Below are 15,079 nucleotides of genomic sequence, written 5' to 3'. Positions count from 1 at the left end.
GTATGAAAATCACAGGGTTCTACCATACATGTAGCAATTGAAAACAATACTTCCTGAACCTCTTATTTTACCTGAGCACGGTTAAAACGGCGTACCGGCTCACCGCGGGGTCGTCCGGGATGACTAAACCAAAACTACAGTGAGGATTACGAGAGAGCGGGCTGCAAAAGTTCCGCCTGACTGCGACAACATCTGGTCTACATAGTCTGAAGTTAACTTGCTATCCAGCTAGCTGCTGTAGCAAGAATGGCGTCTTTTGTTACAGAAGTGCTAGCAAGCTCTGGAAAACTAGAAAAAGAAGACCTCACCAACAAAATAAGCAAGCTGTCACGGAAAGTGGAGGAAACAAAGGTAAGCCTTGGGTAGCTTGTGCTAGCTAAGCTGTCAACCCTCGGTGGACCGAGCTAGGCTAACGTTAGCTCCTAACTCACAGGCTAGGATTTGGCCAGGAGTTTTCAAGCACTAGTTAGCTAAAGCCACGTACAACTGTTCTAGCCATGTAGTTAAGATATGTCTTGATATCTAAAACAAGCAGCCAATCTCTGACCTTATGGTTTTGTTTGCTAGCGATCAGACTATAGTAGAGTGTCGACAACCAACTCTGTTACTTAAGCATCACGTATGAACTTGCCACGAATCTAGAAGAGCGTTGTCTTGATTACTAAACACGACCCTGAGCTAGCTAGCTAGCTAGCCGGTTCGATTTGACAAATAGCACAACTTCTGTCAACCCAGCTCTGATTATGTAACGTTAGCAAAAGAAATCATTTGCAAGCCAACGACGGTAACATGCAACACTTCAATTGACGTGTCAAACTTAGTTTATGCATGAATTCTGTTTATTTATACAGCAGAGATTCCCTTGACGTTGCTGAGCTAGACACCTAGCTAACTAATGAAGCTTGAATATCAAGATGTTTGCTTTACTACAGTGAGCTACCCATATGGACATATGACCTACTGTCTTACCGCTAACCATATTAAAGCTATGCCTGGTGATTGACAATACCTTTTGAACCAGTGTGTGACACGCTAACGTTGGATTGCATAGCCTGGTGAGGATTAGCTCCCTGATGTGCTCTGTGTTCGTCTGTACCCAGGAAGAGGTATGCGACATGATCAACAAGAGATACAACGAGTTCCTTCCCAGCATGCAAGGGGCCGAAGCTCTAGTGGGACAAGTGGAGGAGGTCTCCAGGGAGATTAGCACGCTCCAGAACTGCATTGAGACCGAGGTAAGTCCTTAGGCTAGAAACAGATCTTAACCCTCGTGCTGCCTTCGGGTCACATGACCCAAAGGTTCATAACGAACCATCGTTGTGTTTACCCAATTTTACCCAATACAAAAACAAATAAAAATAATTTTCTTTTAACCTTCGCAATGTGGGGGGTCTGAGACAGCCCAACGGTTAAAAGAAAATGCTTCACTTTGTTTTTGTATGCGGTAAAGTTGTCGCAATACGACGGTGGGTCACAATGACTGATGGGTCAGAATGACCCGAAGATGACACAAGGGTTAAGGACAGGCTATCAGTTCTGTATGCTTATATAGAGAACTGAGAAGCATGTTGTTGAGCAAGTTCCAGATCTCCATTTCACGTGTGTGTGTGTGTGTGTGCAGGTACAGGAGAACCTCCACGAGGCTGTGACAGAGTATGCAAAGTTGAAACAGCAGCTGGAGAGAAACACATCAGTAATCGCCATGCTCAGACACCTTGAAGAGGTAAACCTGTCCCTCTCCCAGACCCACCTGACACGGTGAAATTTGCACAGAACAGTAACTCGTTTTTTCTTTGTCAGTTTCACAACGCGATGGAGGAGTTTCACAAGGCTCTGCAGGAGAAGAAGTACATCCTCGCAGCCCAACAGTTAGAAAAGGTGAGATGTTCAGCTCAGTGGCAGAGCGTTTGAGCGCTGGCTCAAGAGCTCGCAGGTTCAAACCCCCCCCCTCCCCTGTCCATGCTGCCTTCCAGGAGCGGGCCAGTGCCGAGGCGCTGAAGGCCTGGAAGTGTTCCCAGCTGCCCCTGCTACGCTCCCTGAGCGCTGAGCTCACCGTCCAGAGAGAGACCCTCATCTACCACCTGGGGGAGGAGTGGAAGAGCCTGGTGGTCTGGAAGCTGCCCCCCTCCAAAGGTATCGTCAGGGATTTGATCCTAAACCACGTATAGGGGGATTCGAACCTGCGACCCCTCGATGGATCTGTGGTTAAGAGCTCTAACCACTGAGCTATTCCCATCCCCAACCACAATGAAACCAGTGGGTACAGCTCAGTGGTTAGAGAGTCGGACTGCAAATCAAGAGGTTGTGGGTTCACATCCCTCCGTGTACATCTCTTTGGATAAAAGTGTCTTCTGAAAGAAAATATTCTTATTTTCTATTTGTTCAAGCTGTTTGGGGCTTTTTGAATTATATATAAATAACTAAATAGCCAATGTCCTACACTATTTCCCTGCGTTGGGTTGAAATAGAAAATAAGATCTGAAGTGACTAGGTGTTGTGTCCCCTCGTCCTCAGAGCTGACGGATGTGACGTCGTTCCTGAAGACGGAGCTGCAGCTGAGCCCTGGGGGGCGTGACGACTCAGAGCCAGGCCCCTCCCCCCTGGTGTCTGGCCCCTCCCCCCTGGTGTGCTGCGTGCTGCAGGCTCTGGACATCCAGGGACAGCTGCAGCACAAAGTCAAGCTCTTCAGTAAGACCTCTCACACCTTCACTTCACATTTTATACATTTAGCAGAAACTTTTATAGTAGCAGGAGTAGGTACTTTATTGATCCCCTCTCTCTCTCTCCTCTCCTTCCCTCTCTCCCTCCCCCAGGCCAGGTGCTGTTGAAGTACCTGCTGAAGCCTCTGATTTCGTACCCGTGCCTGGGTGTGGCGGTGCAGGAGCAGCCGGGGAGGAACACCTGCGTGGTGCTGCAGAGTCAGGAGAGCTCCGCGCCGCACCCCAGCCCCTCCCAGGTCTACAGCAAGACCCTGCTGGTGCTCAGGACCCTGCACACACACCTGCTGGGTAAACACCTGCCTCTCACACACACACCTCTCACACACACACTTGCTAGGTACACACCTACCTCTCACACTGTGAAATGCGTCAGCCTGGGAATCTCATGGCTTGACGTAGATGTGCAGCTTGTATCAAGCTCACGTCCTGAGGTGAAGCTGTGCTGTGGACAGTCTGTGTTGACAGCTTGGTCTCCCTGCTCTGCTCCCAGATGTTTCTGTGGGAGAGAAGAAGGTGTCTGCCCTGCTGGGGGACCTGATCTGGGCGGAGATATCTCACTGCATTATACACGAGTGCCTGTTGTTCTCCATACCTGCCAACAGCACACAGCTGGAGAAATACAGCGAGGTAGGGGATCAACAAAGTGATCTGCAAATATCTGCTGCATGAGTACCACACATCAGGGACCTGGGTCTGCTGCATGAGTACCACACATCAGGGACCTGGGTCTGCTGCATGAGTACCACACATCAGGGACCTGGGTCTGCTGCATGAGTACCACACATCAGGGACCTGGGTCTGCTGCATGAGTACCACACATCAGGGACCTGGGTCTGCTGCATGAGTACCACACATCAGGGACCTGGGTCTGCTGCATGAGTACCACACATCAGGGACCTGGGTCTGCTGCATGAGTACCACACATCAGGGACCTGGGTTGGGAGCAGCTGTGCTGTGTGTGTCCAGGTGATCCAGGAGACTGAGGAGTTTGAGAGGAGCCTGAGAGACATGCAGTTCCTGAGCGCTGACTCCACAGAGCTGCTGCGCTACGCCCGCGATGTCAACTCCCACTTTGCCAGGAAGAAGTGCAAAGACGTCATTGTGGCGGCGCGCACACTGATGACCTCAGAGATGCACAACACCGTCAAAGTACGGGAGGGTCGGGCTGTTTGAAGTTAGGCTACCTTTTATTGTTAGAACTTTCACACTGATAACATCTCCCAATGACCGTCCACCCCAGGAAAACAGAGCTTGTTATCACACCAAGTCTCACCAGAAGTGTGTTTGTCCTCTCCACCTAGATCAGCCCAGACACCAGGCTGTCCATCCCCAAGCTGCCGGAGCAGGCGGGGGGCCGGGAGCCCCAGGAGGGCTCCAGGAGGGGCCCCCAGCGCGAGCCCGCCCAGCTGGAGAACGTGCAGCAGCTGGGGTCGGGGAGCCTCCGTCTGCCCGAGTGTCGGATCAGCGAGTGGGTGCAGCAGCTGATGGAGCTGGCCCTGCGCACGCTGTCAGAGGCTGTGGACAGCTCCAGCCGCTGGTGGGTCTCCTCCACACACCGCCAGAGAAGCACACTTAGAATGCTTACAGAGTGGATAGAATGCGTGTAGAGTGGATAGAATGCGTGTAGAGTGGATAGAATGCGTGTAGAGTGGATAGAATGCGTGTAGAGTGGATAGAATGCGTGTAGAGTGGATAGAATGCGTGTAGGGTGGATAGAATGCGTGTAGAGTGGATAGAATGCGTGCAGAGTGGATAGAATGCGTGCAGAGTGGATAGAATGCGTGTAGGGTGGATAGAATGCGTGTAGAGTGGATAGAATGCGTGTAGAGTGGATAGAATGCGTGTAGAGTGGATAGAATGCGTGTAGGGTGGATAGAATGCGTGTAGAGTGGATAGAATGCGTGTAGAGTGGATAGAATGCGTGTAGAGTGGATAGAATGCTTACAGAGTGGATAGAATGCGTGTAGAGTGGATAAAATGCTTACAGAGTGGATAGAATGCGTGTAGGGTGCATAGAATGCGTGTAGAGTGGATAGAATGCGTGTAGAGTGGATAGAATGCGTGTAGAGTGGATAGAATGCGTGTAGAGTGGATAGAATGCGTGTAGGGTGGATAGAATGCGTGTAGAGTGGATAGAATGCGTGTAGAGTGGATAGAATGCGTGTAGAGTGGATAGAATGCGTGTAGAGTGGATAGAATGCGTGTAGAGTGGATAGAATGCTTACAGAGTGGATAGAATGCGTGTAGAGTGGATAGAATGCTTACAGAGTGGATAGAATGCGTGTAGGGTGCATAGAATGCGTGTAGAGTGGATAGAATGCGTGTAGAGTGGATAGAATGCGTGTAGAGTGGATAGAATGCGTGTAGAGTGGATATAATGCGTGTAGAGTGGATAGAATGCGTGTAGAGTGGATATAATGCGTGTAGGGTGGATAGAATGCGTGTAGAGTGGATAGAATGCGTGTAGGGTGGATAGAATGCGTGTAGAGTGGATAGAATGCGTGTAGAGTGGATAGAATGCGTGTAGAGTGGATAGAATGCGTGTAGAGTGGATAGAATGCTTACAGAGTGGATAGAATGCTTACAGAGTGGATAGAATGCGTGTAGAGTGGATAGAATGCGTGTAGGGTGGATAGAATGCGTGTAGGGTGGATAGAATGCGTGTAGGGTGGATAGAATGCGTGTAGGGTGGATAGAATGCGTGTAGAGTGGATAGAATGCGTGTAGAGTGGATAGAATGCGTGTAGAGTGGATAGAATGCTTACAGAGTGGATAGAATGCGTGTAGATAGATATAATGTCCTAGATATGTGGACCCAAAAGTTAACATCCACTCTCCTCCCCCATCTCTTTTCCAGTGCTACACAACTGTTCTTCACCGTGAGGAATATATTCCAGCTGTTCTACGACGTTGTACCTACATATCATAAGTGAGTCGTTTGCTTCAAGGCTATAAAGTATTTTACATCGTTAATAAACTTTTTTTCAGCACAGTTCAAGTCAGGACGAAGCCATTAGAATAAGGGAATACTTTGACTAAATCCCTGTCTTGATCATTTATGTACATCTTATAACATCTTATTTGCCCTTTTTAATGAAAACCCAAGTTTCCTTGAGGCCATCTCAGGAACTCATTTTTCATTCTCCTCCTCCCCCAGGGAGAACTTGCTGAAGTTCCCCCACCTGGCAGCCATCCAGCATAACAACTGCATGTACATCGCCCACCACCTGCTCACCCTGGGGCACCAGTTCAGACCTCACCTGCCCGAACCGCTCAGCGAAGGAGCCGCCACCTTCGTAGACCTGGTGCCTGGCTTCAGGAAACTGGGTAAGGGAGGGGAGGGGCAGGGGCGGTGGATAGGTGGAGAGGGAGAGGAGAGTGAAAAGGAGAGAGTTCGATACTCCTAAAAATGTGTTTCTCCTCGCTAACTCTCCAGCCGTGTTCCAATGCAGAGATGCATACAGAATGTACCACTGAGGATCAGTGTCTCCATGTCTACCCAGGTGCCCAGTGCTTCCTGGCCCAGATGAACGTCCAGCGAGCAGAGATGCTGGAGCGCCTGTCCACCGCCCGTAACCTGGCCAACCTGGATGACACTGACAACTACACAGCAGCCAACAAGGCTGTCCGGCAGGTAAGTGTCCCAGCAGGGGGTCTGTTCACATGTTCACAGCTCCCAGCAGGGGGTCTGTTCACATGTTCACAGCTCCCAGCAGGGGGTCTGTTCACATGTTCACAGCTCCCAGCAGGGGGTCTGTTCACATGTTCACAGCTCCCAGCAGGGGGTCTGTTCACATGTTCACAGCTCCCAGCAGGGGGTCTGTTCACATGTTCACAGCTCCCAGCAGGGGGTCTGTTCACATGTTCACAGCTCCCAGCAGGGGGTCTGGTCACATGTTCACAGCTCCCAGCAGGGGGTCTGGTCACATGTTCACAGCTCCCAGCAGGGGGTCTGGTCACATGTTCACAGCTCCCAGCAGGGGGTCTGGTCACATGTTCACAGCTCCCAGCAGGGGGTCTGGTCACATGTTCACAGCTCCCAGCAGGGGGTCTGGTCACATGTTTACAGCTCCAGGTCCAAATGAATCCTGGATGGATAACAGCCACCGACAAGACTGCAAAGACGCACATATTTTTTCCCCTACATATAACACATGTATTCGTCTCTGTCTCCTGCCTGCAGGTGATTCACCAGCTGAAGAGGTTGGGGACCGTCTGGAAGGACGTTCTGCCCGTAGACATCTACTGCAAAGCTATGGGAACACTCCTAAACACGGCCATATCTGAGGTCATGGCCAAGATCATGATGTTGGAGGTAAAGTTCATTTTCGTTTTCTTGCAAAAGTCTTTTGCATTCGTTTCGGCCAACGCAAAATCCCAAGGTCTACGAAAAGGAGGATTTGTTATTCTTGTGTTTGGTCTGGTGTGTCAGGACATCTCCACTGAGGACGGAGAGAACCTGCACACACTCTGTCAGACCATCATGGAAGAAGGGCCTCTGGTGTTCACGCCGCTGGCTGAGGACAACAGGAACAGGAAGTACCAGGAGCAGGTTCCTGTGTACGTGAAGAAGTGGATGACCTTCAGGGAGCTGGTGATGATTCTGAGAGCCAGTCTGCAGGACATCGTGGACAGGTACCAGCACTGCTCTCACCCTGCGGCCTGTCTGACAACCAGCCCACCAGTAATAAATCATGTCACATGATTTATTACTGGTGGTTAGGGAATCAAGCTTTTAATCAGAAGGTTGCCGGTTCGATTCCCGGCCGTGCGGGGCGCCCCCCTAATATAATAGTAGGGGAAACACTGATGTGTGTGAATGTGGCCCAGGAGGGTGCCTCTCCATGCGTTCTCTCTACTACTACTTCTGTCAGTCGTTGGATCTTTAATGATTTTTTTCCTCTTCTCTCCCTGGTGGATGTTTGATGTGGCGTCCAGGTGGGCGGAGGGCAAGGGGCCGCTGGCGGTGGAGTTCTCCAGCTCGGAGATGAAGAGCTTGGTCAGAGCTTTGTTCCAGAACACGGAGAGGAGAGCGCTGGCTCTCGCCAAAATCAAATAGATTCGTACTCTAAGACTCTTTCGCTTCTGTTTGGACAAACAAGAGCTACATGAATGCTGCCGAACTTTTCCCTGTCTGCACATTAAAACATGCTCATTGAAAGCTTTGTTCACGCTTACTTTTCTTAAGTTGTGAAGTACATTTCAGTTGTATTCATTTGCTATTATATATGATGTAACTATTTTGCATATAAACTGTAGTTATGAATGACATAAGTTTGTCTAATGATTGTTTATTAATCAGTAATTCCTCTACATTCAGAAAAATATCATGTCCCCTATGAAAAATGTGGTCGAAAATAATGTATCGTAAATACATAGTACATTTTAATCTTTGAACCATTAAAATATTTTTTTATATGTATTTAGTCGTTTCGTAAATTATCAATATTTTCCAAAGGGACTACATTCATATGGACATCAAACTACATCTCCCAGCGCAAAGGTCTGTTTCCGGTATTCTATGACGTCAAATTTGAGCGACCAGATGCATGTCGAAGTCACTCGGCTATCCATGCTGTTCAGCTGAAATATCAAACATTCGTGATAGCATCAATCATTTGTGTGGCTTTTATCCGTAAAGAATAGTTTATTTTAATTATGGAGAAAGGCAAACGCCCCGTTGCATCTTCTAAGAAGAAAAACCCGTCAAAGAAAAACGACACCAGTGATCCTGTAAAAAACTTCGAGCTCTGGAAGAAAAAATACAACAAGACGAAAACACGAGTCAAACAGGAGAAGAAACAGAAAAGGAAGCCGGAATGGCAGGTGGAAAGAGACAATATCCAGAGACTAGTGAAGAAATATAACGAGGTAACCAGTCATGGTTTATTATGCAGAGCTTGATAGCTAGCTGACTTAACATAGACCTGGACAGAACTGCTTTTGACTGCTCCTGTTTTCACAATATCCCACCAGCGTCATTGAACTGTTAATAATACTAGTGACATCTTTGTTTTTGTCATCTAGATAAATGCCAAAGATGCGATAAAGTTTTCAGACTTCCCCATCTCCAAGAACACACTCAGAGGTAACGTCCTATCATCCTATCATGTCTCACCAATAGCTGATGGTCCGTGTCATTTGATGTGCACCGTCATCGCAATCTTATAGTAGGTTACTGTTCGGCTGACAGTTATCAACATTCAGAGTTGTTTATCCCCCAGGTCTGATGGAAGCTCAGTACCGACAACCCACAGAAATACAGCGGCAGACCATTGGTTTTGCCCTGCAAGGAAAGGATGTCCTGGGTGCTGCAAAAACGGGTTCTGGGAAGACATTGGCGTTCATCATTCCAGTGAGTGAAACACGTTTAAGCATTAAAACGACCCCTAAAGCTGTGCGAAGTTACTTAAAAATCATCTGATGAATTAGAGCCATTTTGGACCTTTGTGTAGGGTTGTTTGAGGCAGTCTTGCGCCATAGTGTTTCATAAGTCTCTTGGGTCATATTTTAGTTGGTTATACTGAGTCCCTAGTGTAGGAGCAGTCTAAATCTACCAGGCACAGTGAACAAAAAAAGATCTCAACTATAGTGCAACAACTACATCTCAAGTAAAAGTTCATAGTGCAGTGAATTCCACATCATTAATATGTTTAAAAACATCCGAGCGCTCGCTAAGTGTGCTGACGTTGACTGTTCAGGTGCTGGAGTGTTTGTACCGTCACCAGTGGACGGCCGTGGACGGGCTGGGGGCCCTGATCATCTCCCCCACCAGAGAGCTGGCCTACCAGACGTTTGAGGTGCTCCGCAAGGTGGGGAAGAACCACGAGTTCTCCGCCGGGCTCGTCATCGGTGGAAAGGTACTTTTACGAGCGCCGCAACACACTCTGTAGAAAATGTGCCGTGGCCGTAAATGAAGATATTTTTGTGTGAGCTGTGAAGGACAGGAGGTCAGTCACCTGAACGTCCCAGGTGTAACCCGCTGGATTTCTTTTCACTGTAACACGAGTAAACAAATTTCCACATAAGAAGAACCACACACACACACACAGGTGATTCGTCTGAGGGTATCATGTCTGCGGTGGTTTCAGGACCTGAAGCAGGAGTCGGAGAGGATCCATCGCACCAACATCATCATCTGTACTCCCGGCCGTCTGCTGCAGCACATGGACGAGACGGCCGCTTTCCTGACCTCTGACCTCCACATGCTAGGTACCCTCCCCTCCTCTGACCTCCACATGCTAGGTACCCTCCCCTCCTCTGACCTCCACATGCTAGGTACCCTCCCCTCCTCTGACCTCCACATGCTAGGTACCCTCCCCTCCTCTGACCTCCACATGCTAGGTACCCTCTCCTCCTCTGACCTCCGCATGCTAGGTACCTGGTGCTCTCCCCTGGCAGGGCCAAAGGTGCTAGGTCTGCCTTTATAGTTAGAATGAACTTGGTTCCACACATACACCTAACACACTTCCTTCCTTCCCTCTTCCAGTCCTCGACGAGGCAGATCGTATCCTGGACATGGGCTTTGCTGACACCATGAACGCCATCGTGGAGAACCTCCCCGCGACCCGACAGACTCTGCTGTTCTCCGCCACCCAGACCACGTCCGTCAGAGAGCTGGCTCGGCTCAGCCTCCGGGACCCCCAGTACGTCTGGGTCCACGAGAAGGCCAAGTTCAGGTGAGGAAACCCGGGGAGGAGCGTGTGGATCATGATGACAGCTTAGTGGTTAGAGCGTTCGTGTTCCGATCAATGGATCGCACCTCTGTCCGTAGCTTTGGATAAAAACGTCAGTGTAAATGAATGCTTCACGAAGGAAGATTACGCAAAGCAGTGCATGCTGGGATATATCCAGATGTTATTCAGCCATGCAGTGCATGCTGGGATATTCCCAGATGGGAGATTGCCACTGGCTAACTTTCTTTAGCTGTGGGTAATTCCACCTTTATTTGATGCTGATTCAATGTGCTGACTTCACTTAATCACATCCTTAAATGAACGTTTTGGAGACCGTGCACCAGAGAGGTAAGGTCCCAGCCTGCCACGCTCATTAGTCATGTGGGTTTGTCCTGTTTACTGACGATCAGCTTCTACTCTGGAGGACAGCTGACCAAGCTGAGGAGCTGGGTGTTCCTCGTCGACAGCTATTCACCTGGAACACACATTATTAATCATCTGTCATTTTTGAACAGATGAACATAGCAAAATTCTGAGGTAGCACAGTAAGACGTGCGTGCACAAACGACCTAATAAAGGTTGATAAAGCAAATGTATTTAGATGAATCATCCCTTTTAAATGCATCTGCTGATATGGGTGTTTTTGTGTTGATGCTGCTTTCATAGCTTCATCCTTGATTCCCAACTCTGCTCGTTTGTCTTCAACAACGTGAGCATAGATACACTGTGGCACTGAAGAAGAGGGAGGAGAGAGAGAGGAGGAGAGGGAGGGGAGAGGAGAGAGGGAGGGAGGAGAGAGGGAGGGCTAAGAAGGGAGACAGGTAGAGAGGGGAGACAGAGATGAGTGTGTTTTGTTTAAGTTTAATATTTTGATCTTTTTCTCAATGAGTCAGCTACTCCTGTTTCTTGAAGCTGTGTTTGGTGTTAGAGAGCTGTTGACATGGCTGATGCAGGGCCGAGAGAAAGAGCTGCAAGACACTCTGGCTCAAATTGCCCAAAATACACTTAGATAATATAATATCAGCATTTCTGAACTTTTTTTAGTTTTTGCTTTACTAATCGACTTCGTTAATGTTTTTGCTGAATCACACACACAAGTACTACACCGTTGAGTTCTTTTCATCTGAACAAAATCAGTTTTTTGAATGGACAGATGGATTGTAACATTGTGTAGGCTGTTTCCTACTAAGGGTGTTCCATAACAACTGTAGTACCTGGCATGTTTCAGTCTTCTGAGTGTGTGTGTGACCCGTGTCCTGTGCCCCCCAGCACCCCGGCCACCCTGGAGCAGAACTATGTGGTGTGTCAGCTGCACCAGAAGGTCAACGTGCTGTTCTCCTTCATCAGGAGCCACCTGCACAAGAAGATCATCATCTTCTTCTCCTGCTGTAAAGAGGTGCGCTGGTTTTCTCCTCCCAGACAGCCCCCTTCCTGACGACGTCATGATGTTCCACACCATGTACCAAACCAGCAGGGACGAAAGCTAGAGCCCATTGAGGTTGAACCTCTCTCTCTCGCTCCCCTCTCCCCCAGGTCCAGTACCTGTTCCGGGTGTTCTGTCGGCTGCGTCCGGGCCTGCCCATCCTGGCCCTGCACGGGAAACAGCAGCAGATGAAGAGGGTGGAGGTCTACAATGACTTCATCAGGAAGAAGAACGCCGTCCTGTTCGCCACAGACATCGCCGCCAGGGGCCTGGGTAGGACCCTGGCCTGCTGACCTGCTGCTTGTTAAGAGCCTGTGAGGATGAGATACCAGCTCTGACTGTATGGCTGTTTGTTGACAGACTTCCCTGCGGTGAACTGGGTCCTTCAGTACGACTGTCCCGAAGACGCCAACACCTACATCCACAGAGTGGGCCGGACGGCCAGGTGAGCTCTCCCTCTCTCTCTCTCCCCCTCTTTCCCTCCCTCTCTCCACCTCCCCCTCTCTCTCTCCTCCATCCTCTCTCCCCCACCCTCTCTCCCCCTCCCCCTCCTCTCTCCCTCTCCCCCACCCTCTCTCCCCCTCCCCCTCTCTCTCTCCTCCATCCTCTCTCCCCCACCCTCTCTCCCCCTCCCCCTCCTCTCTCCCTCTCCCCCACCCTCTCTCCCTCCCCCTCTCTCTGTCCCCCACCCTCTCTCCCTCCCCCTCTCTCTGTCCCCCACCCTCTCTCCCTCCCTCTCTCTATCCCCCACCCTCTCTCTCTCTCTCTCTCTCTCTCTCTCTCTCTCTCTCTCTCTCTCTCCCCCCCTCTCTCTCTCTCCCCCCCTCTCCTCTCTGAGATTGTTGTTGTGTCTGTCATGCTGCTGTTGCATGGTTGTCCACTAGAGGGCAGTGCAGCGCTGTCCTGGAGCCCCCTTAAGGAAAAGGGAACACACAGTTAAATACCATCACATCCAGAAAACTCTAAAGCGGAGGCTGGGGATGATGTAGACAAGCTCGAGGGTTAGTGTTGTACGTGAGGAGGAGAGGAGGGGGGACACCCTGGGCTGTTTGCTGGCTCCAGGAGCACTAGAGGGGGGCGGTATCTCCTCCACGATTGACTGTTTGCTCAGCTGCAGTGCTGACGTACGTGTGTGTGTGTGTTCTTATAATCAGGCATTGTGATACGGAGTATCCCTTGGGAGTGAAGCAGCTCAGAGGAGAGAGAGAGAGAGAGTGTGTCGTACTGTTTGAGAGTGGGTGTGAGAGAGGGTTTGTGTGCTTGTGTGGAGGGAGGGAGAGAGGGGGAGGGAGAGAGGGGGAGGAGAGAGAGCTGGTTAGAGAGAGAAGAGTGTGGGTAACAGAAGAGAGTTGAACTGTGCCTCAGTCAAATGTACCAACAAATTGCAGTGTTCTGCCAGTAGCTGTGTCGAGCTGTCAGTGTTCAGTGTGTTAGTGTGAGAAACCACTCCAGCAGACCAGCTCACCCTGACTCCCCCCTCCTCTCCCTGACTCCCCCCCTCCTCTCCCTGACTCCCCCCCTCCTCCCCATCTCTTAAGTTCCCTGACATCATGTGTCACGCCTCTCTAACAGGATTGCACCACACTCTCTCTCACTCCCCCCTCTCTCTCTCTCTCCTCCCTCCCCTCCTCTTCACCTCTAATAAGATTGTACAGCACACTTTCCCTCTCCCTCCCATTCACTCGTCCTCCCTCTCGACCTCCCTCTCTCTCTCCGTCCTCTCTCTCTCTCTCTCCCGTCCTCTCTTTCTTTCTCCGTCCCTCTCTCTCTCTCTCTCTCTCTCTCTCTCTCTCTTTCTCTCTCTGCCTCACACAAAGATACATTTTGTAACACCAGCCAGAATGAGTACTTGGCTTTAGATTCACTCCCAGTCCCCCCCCCCCCCTCCCCCCTCCCTCTCATCTAGAGCTCTAGCTCATGGATGCCAGCTCCCTCAGAGAGCAGCATATTGGCCAGGCTTCACACTAATACAAATGGCAGATAATATGCTTTGGAAAGAGAGAGAGTCTGCTGTGCAATCCTGTTGGAGAGAAGAGGAGAGAGAGAGAGAGGACGGGAGAGAGAGAGAGAGAGAGAGAGAGAGAGAGTGTGTGTGTCAGGTGTTGGTTGCTGAAAGTGCAGCAGCTGCTGGTGTCAGACAGCTCCTACACATTCCTGTCTCCTGTGGGCCTCACTCTGCCCTTCTCCTCCTCTCCTCCTCTCTCCTCCTCTCTCCTCCTCTCCCCTCCTCTCCTCCTCTCTCCTCCTCTCCTCTCCCCTCCTCTCCTCCTGGGTGTGAGGAAGAGGAATGGAGCGATGATCCTCTCTTTCTCCTTCTCTTCCATTGTGACTCTTCCTGTCCATCTCCACATCAGGCGATCAATCTGTCTCTGCCTCTCTCTGTTGTATCTCTCTACCTGCCCTCCTCTCTCTCGCTCTCCTGCCTGCCTCACTTGTCTGTGTCTCTCTATCCAGTCCTCTCATCTGTATCTGGTCTCCATCTGTCTTGGTTACAGAACTAGCTACAGGCTGATTTAGTTACCTCCCCTCCTCCTCCTCCCTCTCTCTGCATCCTCTTGTCATCTTTTACATCAGTTTCTTTATTTTTAGTAGTTCTCCTGATTTCCCTCCATCTGCCTGTCTCCCTCCATCTTGTACTGTGCTTGTCCTCTCCTCCCTCCCACCCCTCCTCCCCTCTCCTCCCCTCCTCCCCTCTTCTCCCTGATTGGTCGCCTCCTTCCAACCTGCCCCCGTGTCTCCTGGCAGGTACAAGGAGGGAGGAGAGGCTCTGCTGATGTTGTTGCCCTCGGAGGAGAAGGCCATGCTGGCCCAGCTGCAGGAGAAGAAGGTTCCCATCAACAAAATACAGTCAGTACCTCTGCACCACACAGGACTACACTACCCATAATGCCTCAGTCGCTATTAATGCCCCGTGGTCACCTCAGTAGCTGCAGTGTCAAATCGTTAGTTCAACCTGACAGGTAGAGGGTTGGGGACTAGTAAGACTGCGCTACCCATAATGCCACTGCCACAGGAAGTGCAGTGTGGGTGGCATCACTGTCCGACGGCTCCATCACGCATCACCATGACAACACCCAGAGAAACATCCTCACATCACCTTCTGACACACACCTGGGTGACTTCGCTACGCCAGATCAACTCGTTTACCTGACTGGACCTGTAATTGGGTTTGTTTACACACTGACAAATTGTATGTTGCACCTGACTGTTTACCAAGGCGTAAACACACAATGTGACTACAGAATACATGTGAGCCATTT

General features: G+C 50.1%; 2 protein-coding genes across 2 annotated transcripts in view; both read left to right on the top strand.

Moving 5' to 3' along the window:
• Positions 1–6: 6 nt before the first annotated feature.
• zw10 (zw10 kinetochore protein) lies at positions 7–8,142 on the top strand. The gene is made up of 16 exons (XM_062453675.1): positions 7–351; positions 1,101–1,235; positions 1,622–1,723; positions 1,801–1,878; positions 1,974–2,133; positions 2,515–2,688; positions 2,814–3,008; positions 3,211–3,347; positions 3,687–3,869; positions 4,022–4,257; positions 5,578–5,649; positions 5,878–6,047; positions 6,224–6,354; positions 6,904–7,035; positions 7,153–7,355; positions 7,659–8,142. The coding sequence occupies exons 1-16, from the start codon at positions 247–249 to the stop codon at positions 7,777–7,779; spliced, it is 2,334 nt and encodes a 777-aa protein (XP_062309659.1). The 5' UTR covers positions 7–246; the 3' UTR covers positions 7,780–8,142.
• Positions 8,143–8,238: 96 nt separating this feature from the next.
• Positions 8,239–15,079, top strand: part of ddx10 (DEAD (Asp-Glu-Ala-Asp) box polypeptide 10) — a 13,159-nt gene continuing 6,318 nt past the window's right edge. Inside the window, exons 1-10 of the mRNA XM_062452998.1 lie at positions 8,239–8,591; positions 8,748–8,808; positions 8,945–9,075; positions 9,422–9,580; positions 9,812–9,932; positions 10,210–10,399; positions 11,666–11,792; positions 11,930–12,092; positions 12,180–12,264; positions 14,565–14,694. Coding sequence (XP_062308982.1) covers positions 8,379–8,591; positions 8,748–8,808; positions 8,945–9,075; positions 9,422–9,580; positions 9,812–9,932; positions 10,210–10,399; positions 11,666–11,792; positions 11,930–12,092; positions 12,180–12,264; positions 14,565–14,694 — 1,380 coding nt within the window. The 5' untranslated portion in view covers positions 8,239–8,378. The remainder of the gene's footprint in view (positions 8,592–8,747; positions 8,809–8,944; positions 9,076–9,421; positions 9,581–9,811; positions 9,933–10,209; positions 10,400–11,665; positions 11,793–11,929; positions 12,093–12,179; positions 12,265–14,564; positions 14,695–15,079) is intronic.

Source organism: Osmerus eperlanus, chromosome 27 (genome assembly GCF_963692335.1).
Source record: "Osmerus eperlanus chromosome 27, fOsmEpe2.1, whole genome shotgun sequence".
In the NCBI taxonomy this organism is placed as follows: domain Eukaryota; kingdom Metazoa; phylum Chordata; class Actinopteri; order Osmeriformes; family Osmeridae; genus Osmerus; species Osmerus eperlanus.
This window is presented reverse-complemented; position numbering and strand designations above follow the sequence as displayed.